The sequence below is a fragment of the Chenopodium album genome, chromosome 23 (assembly GCF_948465745.1).
Source record: "Chenopodium album chromosome 23, dcCheAlbu1.1, whole genome shotgun sequence".
NCBI classification, from domain to species: domain Eukaryota; kingdom Viridiplantae; phylum Streptophyta; class Magnoliopsida; order Caryophyllales; family Amaranthaceae; genus Chenopodium; species Chenopodium album.
Window position 1 is genome coordinate 6605319 of NC_137856.1, and position 11682 is coordinate 6617000.

General features: G+C 31.4%; 1 protein-coding gene across 1 annotated transcript; it reads left to right on the forward strand.

Moving 5' to 3' along the window:
• The first annotated feature begins 3236 nt into the window (after positions 1–3236).
• LOC145609317 (uncharacterized) lies at positions 3237–4698 on the forward strand. The gene has a single exon (XM_081664828.1). The coding sequence runs from the start codon at positions 3265–3267 to the stop codon at positions 3976–3978; it is 714 nt and encodes a 237-aa protein (XP_081520954.1). The 5' UTR covers positions 3237–3264; the 3' UTR covers positions 3979–4698.
• Positions 4699–11682: the final 6984 nt, after the last annotated feature.

Consider the following 11682-nt stretch of genomic DNA (forward strand, 5'->3'; position numbering starts at 1 on the left):
GTAATGGTTGTTGTTACTTGCTGTTTGGTTTGTGATGTGGGGAAACAAAAACCATTACTTTGTGGTAACAGATCACTCCAATTCGTTTCCGCTCAAACACCCAAGGAAACAATTACCGTTTCCAGCAAAGCTAGCTCTCCTACTTCAATAAATAATAATAATACCAAACAATAAATAAAAGTAACACTTTTGATTACCGTTTTCCCTTCTTATCAAAATCCTTTCCATTCCATTTCCATATTTCTTACCAAACACCCCCTAAGTGTACTACTGTACTACACTTTCTTTAAGCACACCCAAGCGTATAATAAATTTTGCAAACATAGGTCAATCATCGATTCAACATGCATGTTATGCCATCCATCATCTCCCATTTTTCTAACTATATGACTAGTGCCAAAACTATAATAACATTACAAAAAGATCAAACAAATACAAATAACAAAAAAAGTTAATTAAAATCATATTAATAGATAATTTGTCATTATGTTGTAGATTAAAGCCAAAATAAAAAAATATGATCGGCGTAGAATCGGGCTTATTTGCCTCATCGAGTTTTGGCTCAGCCGGATTAAGAGGCGACAGACTCGGCTGCCTCTCCTATCCAACTGCGTATACCACTGTCCTGACTTACAAACCTTTTTTATTTTACTTTTTATTTATAATTTCTTTTTTTATAATTTATCTATTTTTTATCTTACATTTATTTTTTAAAATATAATTTGCAACTTTAATCGAGGGAATATCAAAATGTGACACTCCAAGATTCTTTATGTTGTTGGAACACGTACCTTTTACCCATTTCTTTTGGATCTGATTATATCTTCATGATTTTCCGTAACATCATCAAAGTTTTAGTATTCATTAATTGTTTTTTGTACTTTTGATTAGTGCATGTCATTCTTTTCTTTTTTCTTCTTTTTTTTTTTTTTTAAATTTAATTTGTATGTAGTTAGGGTATTTTGTTGATGATCAGAGGGTGTGACAAATATACCATTCAACTGTACATATTCTCTAACTGATGAGATCAAAGTACTATGCTAAACCATAGGAAATCGATGAAAAATTTAAAGTTGTAGGTTATAATCATGCACACTGGTACATAACAGTGATTATTTAAGGTACATTCTTAATCATTCACATTGAGGCTTAATTTGTTATGTTCTTATAAAATAAGTTTTGCAACCTCCAAAAATAATTAGCTCAAACAAACAGTCAAAAAGCTCAAATATGTATGATAAGTTACATAAGATTGTATTTGGTCCAATTTATTCAAATTAATTCTGATACGTGTAACCCTTATTGAAAATGTTGGGATCGATAAATTTGGAGAAGAGACGTACTTTTACCGAGGCAATGTGTTTGTATCTCATATACTTGTATGAAGATTTAATGATTACTAAATATCTATTTTTTAAAATGTTTTTCTCCGTCCTTTTTTCAATTTCATTGAAATAAAATTATGCTTAAAATTTCATTCATCATTAATTTTTATCTTGAAATGTGACAAAGTTTATGATCAACTAGCTATGAATTGGGTCGTCTATCTGTACATCAGGGTAAACAATGCGCAAGGTATAACCAAAGGTACAAAGCTATTTCTTTTTTATTTTTGGGTTTGTCTCATCTGGTTCAATTCACTGGTCACTGGAGCTTAGCTCCGACTACATTTGGATCTGACCCGGGTTGCACACCTGTCTTATGGTAGGTGAGTTTTCTAACAAGAGTATTCTGCATTCGGCATTGAATTCGAGACCTCCCTTAAGCAACATCAAGCGAGCTGTTTACCACTTGAGCCAACTCTTGTTGGTCGGTCCAAAGCTATTTATTTACTCAATTGTGCTTATTTGGGATATCTATAAATGAGTAAATATGTCGAGAGATAGCATTGATTGTAACATGCTGCATGATACAACCGATTATACCTTAGACTTCTTGATTGACGAGGTAAATTCAATTTGTAGATGGAGACATGAGGGTAAATGCATTTTTTTCTTGAATTTCCATACATCTCAAAAGGTAAAAAAATCCCTAGATTGGTGGAAAAAATTGACTTAATATATCCACATTTTGTTCTTACTTAATTTGTATAAATCCCAATGTGAGCAAAGGCCAAATACTAGCTGATAAACTGATGAAGCGGGAGACTAGGTCAATGTCTATATGCATGAAGCAAGAATTACATGCATAAACGGCTGTGCATCAGCAAGTATCAAATTACCATTTTAACCTCACTATTGAAAATTACTCCTACTAAAGCGGTTAAATCGAGTGTCAGAGATTCACATTTTAGTAATTTTCATTACTTTTTTCCCTTGGGATATGTTTAGCTTTTATTACAGTCCTAATAAAACTTCAACGTTACACCAAAGGGAATTTATAATTACTGCTATTAATCTATTGTTAATGTAATATCAAGTAGATTAATCATACTTACATTAACAATAGATTAATAACAAGGAGTTAGGACCACTACCGTTACTTCGGTTAATTATCTCTTCTTTCCATGAAAAAGTAACACATGAAATGAACATGGTTGGCCTTTCATGTTTAAATACTTTAATTTGTTTGATATGATTTGTAATACGTACCCCTAAAGGGACAAATCAATAAAATGATTACTCTCTTTGAATTTACGTTGTTACATTTATGTCATATTAAGAGATGTATTGCTAATTTGATAATCATTACACTGCTAAGATTATTATGTAATTGTCAATCCTTTTATATATCACTAAGAGTGTTGATTTTAAGAGATACATATATACACCGATGTCAAAATTTGGCCAACATATATATTATAAGTCAGTTCAAATAAAGTACACTATCAACATGATTATTAATCCAGCAGGCATGATGAAGGGAGCAAATAAATATAATTCCTAATGTTTTATTAAAATTCAACTCATCATTAAAAAGGAAAGTATATATACCTATCTATAGTAAAGCATCTAAAATAGTTTCAAATTCTAATAAAAACGAATATTTAAATAAATCATATTACTCCCTCAACATCAAAACAAACATGGAGGGAAATCAAACACTTGAAAAAAAGTGAAAAAGAAAGCAAAAGAAGATATGAACAACATCTCATGCAAAAAAGTGGTAACAACAAATTGTTTTTTTTTTTAATATATATTTTTATTTTATTTAAAAATCAAATTACCCCACCATTTTGTTGGCATATTGGTATTATAAATCTCATTTTGAACAACACTCAATAACACCACCCCTCTCTCTTATAAACACCAAAAAAATAATATTATGGTTAGCCTCTCACACCCTAAAAGCCCTCTCTCTTCTATTCACATTTTCTCTAATAACATGAACAAATCATCATCACCTTCATCTTCCTCAACTTCTACCACTTCATCTTCTCTTACAACCATGAAGGTCAAAACCCTAATCCACAACCTAATTTTCTCCCACATTTGTCGCGTTATTCGAGCACTCTCCAAGGCCAAATCCATCTTCCTAGAGATTTTCCGGGAGAATCAACTCATGTACTTGAAACAAACCAAGAAGAAGAACAAGTATAGGAAGAAAATACTATTTGGCTCATTTAGACTTCATTACAATTGGTGTTCTTCTTCGGCTCACGTATTGCCTATCCCTTCACCCACCATACTAGAGGGTGTCAACACTCCTACTAGCCATATATATTATGATTCTACGTGGAACTCGGTCTACTCAACCGACAACGAAACTCGTGATCTTCATAAGGAAGGTGATGATCAAGTTTGTAAGAGTAATGGTAACAAGATACATGAAGAGGAAGGTCAGCTCTCAAGTTATCTTCAATGGTTAGAAGAAAAAGGTGGCAAAAATGAGAAATTAAATGAAGGAGAATTAGAAAATGTTGAGAATGAAATAGATAAACTTGCTGATTTGTTTATAGCTAATTGTCATGAGAAATTCAGGTTGGAGAAGATTGAATCTTACAGAAGATACCAAGAATTGCTTGCTAGAACTTTGTAAAACTCTCAAAAAAGGAAAAAAAAAATACAAAATAAGATACAAAAAAAGGTGGTGAATTAAGAGCTTAATTAATTATTAAGCAATTTTTATTAGTTAGTTAATTAGCTTAGTTAGATATCTTATTTTATTTGTATTATTTTTTTTATTTTATTTTTGTGTTAGTAGCAATGGAAAGAAGTAGGGGAGAAAATCAAGTAAGATTGGGGAGTGGGTGATTGTGAAAGTGATTTTCTTGAATATAATAGTGAGCTTAATTAAAATATTAGTATGTATGTCGACCCTCTTTTTCTTTTCTTTTTTCTTTTTTCTTTTTTTTTTTTTTAAAAAAAAAACTTTTTCTGCTAAATAATTTTAGTTTAATTAATTGTATGAAAAAGGAAGGGTATATGGGGAATTGTATATGAAGGGATTAGGAAGATGATAATGTACTGTATTTGGGAGATTATGAAATTTTTTGTGCAATTTCAATTCTTTGATTTGTTTAATTTAATTGTGTCTTAAATTCTTAATAATCTATTATTACTGCAATTGAAATTGTGAACATTTAGCTATTCTACTCTTGCTCTCTGCTAAGAAGAGTAGGTTAAGTGATTGTAATTTAATTATTACTACGAAATTCGAGGCTAACAAACAAAGAATGATTCAATATAAAGCTAAGTTTAGCTAGTACTCTTAATCCGTACATAAAAATGTTTGTATTTAACAATAGTATAATGTTGGGGATAATCATTGCCTTAAAACAAACTCTATCTTCCTATGACTTGATGAATGTTAAAGCATTTGTTTAAAAGTAAAATTGCATGAAATTTTTTAATAACATGTAAAACTATTGTAGTTGCTCTTAGTAACGCCCGCATAGCATATATAGATAAAGTTCCTAAATTCTTTTTGAATGGCTACTATTATATGTGTACCCAAGAAAATTGCATATTTAGTTTACGCAAAAAAGGTCATCAATATGCGTAAAATGATCAACATTAGCTTCTGACAGCATATCCGTTTGATGCAAGGTATGTTAGAATATTATTCTAATTCCAATAATAATCATTATATAAACTTTTATCCATTACATCTTTGCCACTGAGTAATATTTTGAAGGAAGATAAGGTATTTCAATTCGAGTATAATTTCTTTTAATTGATTATATAATGTATAGGGAGAGGCAAAAGATTTAGGCCCTATTACATTTCCCTTTATTTTATTGCTAAAGTTTTATTATTTAATTTTTTTATGATTATTTAATTTTTTTATATTTATTGAATTTTATTGATTATAACTTATTTTTACTAATTTGACTTACTCTACAAAATTTTTTTTTTAAAGTTTAACTTATTTCCACAAGTCTTTGAAATTATATTTCAGTTGGAGGAATTCTCAAGCCTATAATAATTTGAGTTATGAATGACTCTAATAACACGCATTGATTTTAAATAATGCTTCAGATGGTATTATCATGATACGAAAATACTAATTCAGTGAAACCAACGAATGCAATGGTATTATCGATCATGATACCAAAAAGATTCAGTGGAACCAACGAATGCAACAATGTTTTGTTGGTATCGATATATTTCCTTGTTGGTATATAGATGATACCATCTAAACAATACAATATCAATGCTATATTATTAGAGTCATTCATTACTCAAATTTGTGTTTCAGTCGTGAGATGCATCCTATCAAACGCAAAATAGTGCTTATCACGAATTTATGATAAGTAGTAATTCTTGTGTTTCAAGTATTTTACTAATTACTATGTGCATCACAAGTAGTCCAAAATGTATTAAAGTACAATTTGTGTTTTCTATATCATTGTCATATTACAACTTCATGGTACCTAGCCTGTAATTGTATGGAAACTTTCATAAACTAAGGGGTCTTCTATGAAAACTTTCATGAACCATCATCGGTTTTTTAATGGTTTTCTCGAAATTAAGGTAAATCTTTGGCTAATGATGCAAATTGGTAGCTCTAATTAAGGGCTTGTCTCTTTAGATTATTTTTAGTTCATTTCAATTCAGCTCCAATAAGTTCAGGTCAGTTCTTATCTTAATATTTTTCTCACATAAATATTCAATTCAGTTCAGCTCTTTTCAGTTCAGTACAGTCCAGTCAATCAGAACAGGCCCTAAAAAACTAGCTATTATATGGTGAGTTTACATAGCTTCTTTTCCACTTGTATAATTGTAATTCGCTTATCAAATCTATCATTAAAAATTCACGATGAGAACTATCAACAAATTAAATTTCATCCATTCTTTTGAAAGTTCATACCATTTGCAACATTTCTAATTTTAGACAGTCTTGCTTCAATGATGTTCTCAATCTTCTTAACTCTTATTACGTAGGTGATCAAGGATTCATCTCCATCCTCTTTCTCAGTTTCTTAATTTACGTGTCTACCTCATATGTCATAACATCAAATAAAAAACAGAGAAAGTATCAGATATAAAGCAATCAATTCCGAACGAAAGAAGACCTTATAAGTCAAGTCTTCAAAGATCGATTGATATAGTATCAAGCACCTAGGATGCCAGACTGTCTACACAAGTTATATATATACAAGTAATTGTTGAAAAAAAGGATCACCATTGTCAAGTTCTCTAACAACATGTGTCCCCATATACTCACAAAAGCAAAGATTTTTCCATTCATGTTAAATCATTACACAATTAAATAAAGACTCAAGGTTCCGTAGCACCACAGCATATCTTTAATGTATAGATCATCATTTCATAATTAATAATATAACACTTCCATAAAATTTGATGTAACTTCAATTGAATTAATAAATTAAGTTTTTTATTAAAGTCTCATAATTAGGATAATCAATAGTTCTTAATCCCTATGTTAAGATAAGCGCAAATTAGTCAAAAGTGTAGACTTTTTGTGATCCAAAAATCTCCCCAAAGAATGAGGTGGGGTTATAGATCCAACCTAACATATGACATTGGGCCCCAAAAGTTCATTTCTTTAAAGTGTTCATTTTCCCCACTTCTTTTTTTTTTTTTTTTTTTTTTTTTAAATAATACATGAATTTTAGTTCGAATCTTCCACTAATTAAATTATATGCTATTTATCCTTTTGGCTGGAAATTTGGTGCCTGAAAGGTACTACAATAAACGAATTTTCGTACGGTACTAGGGTGCTAGATTTTTGGCCATTTTCTAGCTTGTTTTCAAGCTATTATGGAGTACAAGTTGTATTATTACAAATATACATGCATACTTTACACTTGTTCGGCCGTAATTAAGAACATAATCAAGGTAGGATTTTCATGAAATATTTATAGTCACATGCATATGCATTTGGAATATGTTGTCGCATTTCTAAAATAATAATGCTTTATGAACGATTTTTCAAATAGGTCTTTGCTAAAATTGAAAAATTGTATTCATTAGAATTCAATTGGCCAATGTATGGCTCTAATCCTACATAAAATTGTTATTGGAGTTAGCACGATAATGTAATTTTCCTTACAACAACCTATGACTGTAATTAAATTTGATCTTCGCTTACACATAAGTGCATGATGTACATTATGCTGTTTAATTAAAGAATAATGCACAATTACAAATAGTAATAATTAAAAGCTTAACTAGTAAATTAAAAATATGTCCAGGATATCTACCACATGTGAAGCATCAACGAAATTGATCGAGCAGATTATATAAAGATGTTGATCTCAATTGCAACCTACTCAACTAGTTGAGGAAACTATTACAATTAAATAGATAAATTTTGGTATTTTCTGTATTTTCTACAAAGTTGATGTAGAAACATGCATGCATGTTTTTAGGAGTGGGGGTCAAACACTAGTTTGACTACGTAAATTATCATTTAGCAAATGTCTAAACAAATACATGTAAAGAAAACCTAGCTCTTGATTTAAACAAGATTTAAACATGAAATTGTTTATATATTGGCCCTCATGACAAATCACAATATCTTGTTAAATATATACAAAGCATATGACTATATAAATAGTAATATGCTTTTAAAAAAATGTCCATCATTTTCGCTAATTATAAATAGATAAGGCTTCTTTGTAACATAGATTTTTTGGCACATCCATACTCAAACTAATTAAATTAATTAGCAAGATATATAAAAATATATTGTTTGAGTTGTGACACATGTATATATACTTTTGTGCACATGCGACTTGACACTCGTACATATAATGTCATGAGATAACTACACAAATTAATTTAAAGATTATCTTTTCTTTTTTTTTTTTTTTAACTTTTTACAATTTTAAGACATATTTTATGTACATAATTATCTTCATATTCTTGCCCGTAAATTTCTTACAGATAATAAGTGAAAATTCGTTGTCAAACTTTTAGGCGGTTTAGACCAAAAATAAGATGTAACGAAACAATCTTTTAAGGCTAAGGGTGGAGGGAATATAATGGCCTAATGGGGAAGAAAAGTAAATGAAAGAGAAGAGTTTTTACCTTTGATGAGAGAATTATACACACGTTTATTATGATGATAGAACGAAGTCACTTCCAACAATCTTAAATTTACATCATCCTTAAGTTGACTACGTCTTTGGCCAGCTGTTTATGAGGTTTAATCAATGGTTATCCTAACCAACCACCCTCACCTCTCCCTCAAAAACAAAATACTAAAAAAATAATAATAAAAATTAAAAGGAATGTGAAAATTAAAATTTGTCTTGATAAATCGTTTGGTGATATCTGATAAAACTCTTAGCTCACACTCCGTTTGGAGTATAAATTACTAATTGGTGATGACAATATGCTAGATCGTTTAAGTTGTGAATTTAACGATTTGTACACACATATTAAATTGTGTCAATTTCTAATTACACAAGATATTTATTATGAGGCTTGAATTGCCATGCAAAACTAATTAAGAATCTTACTTTTAGAATAACGAGGGCATGCAACAATCAATTCAACTATAGATAGATTAAAAGACCAAATGTTACACTAAGCTAGTCGTCATGCAACAAATTTGGCCAAAACTGCCTAAAATCATATGAATACGAAGTATATAATCAATTCGGTAGCATTTGTTCTTTTATACATCCGCCTATTATCATCTTTCATACGACATTAAATTCAATACTCTCGTATCTGTCTAGTCAAGCAACATTGAATCGAAAGTAATAAATTAGCATCTTAGTGTTTATATCCTATCTCTGATTTTTATTAGTTATAAATGTAGAATATTTTATATCTCATAAATAATACCCCATAATTACAACTAATAAAAATCAGAGGTAGTACTTATCTAGTCCGTAATTAAGCAGGACGACGCCCATCAACCAAAAGCTGTAATCCAATGCAAGGTATGTCCACTTATAAAATTTCTGTTATATTATTTATTAAGATTTTTTTATAAAAATAAATCTTTGGTTCATGACTCATTAGTAAGTAGTCCCGTACGGCTGTACCCCAAGTGTAGTGTAGGTGCAAAAGTGCAAAATAGAACTTACGTACTATCCTAACATTAAACTACCCACTTTCAAATCAGTAGATTTGGACTGGTCCAATTGTCGACCCTACCAATAAGTGGTTAACGGGCCAGTGTAAAGTGTGTTAAGTTTGAACCAACTCATTGCCAATCTTTAGCCAACACTTTATTTTGAACCACTTTATTAATCCAATTGCTTAATTATAGCTTACTATAATTGTTAGTGCATGTCTGGTTTGCTTCATATATTTACCAGCTTGTTGTTTTAGTGTAGCACAACAAGGTACTCCTTAAGTCCTTGCCAGATTTGCCACCTTGGTGGTTTGGTGTACATATGTTAGATAATCGAACAATATTATAGGCTATGTTCTGTTCACCTTATTTTCACTTAATTCAGGTATAATAAGTTCTGTTCAAGAATAATAAGTTCTGAGAAGGGTTCCCTAAGTACAAACTATAACTAAAAATAAGTTTTCATAAGTCTTAATAAGTTCATAAAAGTTCAAATAAGTTCAGATAAGATAAGTGAAAATCAAGTGAATAGCTAGAACACACCCATGTTATGTTGTTTCGTTAGGTCACTAAACAATAAGTTTTCCTAATTAATCCATCACTACTAATCCTTCCTAGCAAATCTCTCATCTTCCATAGCTTAGCAACCACCTAAATGCAATTGTTGAATTCCACTAGTAAAAAGTTTAATAGACTTTTTTTTTAGCTGGAAATTACCAAATATATTTCTTAATGACCGTTTTGTGCTTGGGAAAATCTTCTAGCCCTTTTTTTTAAATGAAAATTATGAATAAATGTTATTTATCGACATGGATGGTCTTACAGAGATTAAAAATCCTTTCATCCATCACTCCCCTTGCATTATCCATATGCATCAAATAGTCGACTATAACAAAGCTGGAAAAATAAGAAGTGAAAGAGAAAATGAGCTGGAAAAGCTTGCCCATCCCAACCACCAAAGCACCAAACTGCGGAACGTAATTGTAGAATAGTGTAATTCTTCTTAGTGGAGGCTTTCTCATTAATTGAATATATATAGGATTTACAACCTAATTATGAGATAACCTAAATTACACAAAGATATATTTTACAGAATATTCACAAGATAATATAAACATATTATCTAACACACCCCCGCAGTCGAAGCGGGAGGAGGTCGAATGCTGAGACTGTCTCTGAAATCTAGGAATAGTTGGCACGGTAACCCCTTTGTGAAAATATCCGCAAACTGATATGACGACGGAACATGTAAGACCTTGATCTCACCAAGAGCGACTTTATCGCGTACAAAATGAATGTCCATCTCAATGTGTTTGGTACGTTGGTGTTGTACCGGATTAGAAGATAAGTAAACGGCAAAGATATTATCACAATAGACCAAGGATGCCCGTCGAATAGGGCAATGTAACTCAAGAAGTAGGTTCCGGAGCCAACATAATTCAGAAACAACATTAGCGACACCTCTATATTCTGCTTCGGCACTTGATTTGGACAATGTAGCTTGTCGTTTTGCTGACCAAGAGACCAGATTGTCACCTAAATAAACACAATACCCTGAAGTGGAGCGTCGAGTGTCTGGGCATCCTACCCAATCGACATCTGTGTACGAAGTAAGTCTCGTAGGTGCAGAACGGTACAAATGTAGACCATGATCATAAGTGCCTTTAATATATCTGATAATACGCTTAAGAGCGTTAAAATGAGGTTCCCTGGGAGCATGCATAAACAGACAGATCTGCTGGACAGCATAAGCAATGTCAGGTCTGGTAAAAGTAAGGTACTGTAGAGCACCTGCAAGGCTCCTGTAAAGAGAGGGATCCTTCATTAGCTCACCATCATGAGCACTAAGTTTCGACTTAGTGTCGACTGCAGTGACAACCGGCTTGCAATTGTCCATTTTTGCTCTGTGAATAATTTCCTCAGCATACTTACTCTGACAAAGGATCATGGAGTCCTTTGTTCTGGTTACAGAAACCCCTAAAAAATAACTCAACTTCCCCAGATCAGTCATGGAGAATTCGGACTTAAGAAGAGCAATAATATCACATTTGAGTTGTTCGGAGGAAGCTGTAAGAACGATGTCATCAACATAGAGCAAGAGATATGCAACATTAGCACCATGTCGCAAAATAAAGAGGGAATTATCACTTTTACTGCAAACACAACCAATCTGCAAAAGATAGTTAGCAAATCTTTGGTACCAAGCCCGAGGAGCCTGTTTGAGACCATAGAGAGATTTGTTAA

Excerpts from the sequence above, each read along its gene's own strand:
- LOC145609317 (XM_081664828.1), top strand. The coding sequence starts at position 3,265 with ATGGTTAGCCTCTCACACCCTAAAAGCCCTCTCTCTTCTATTCACATT.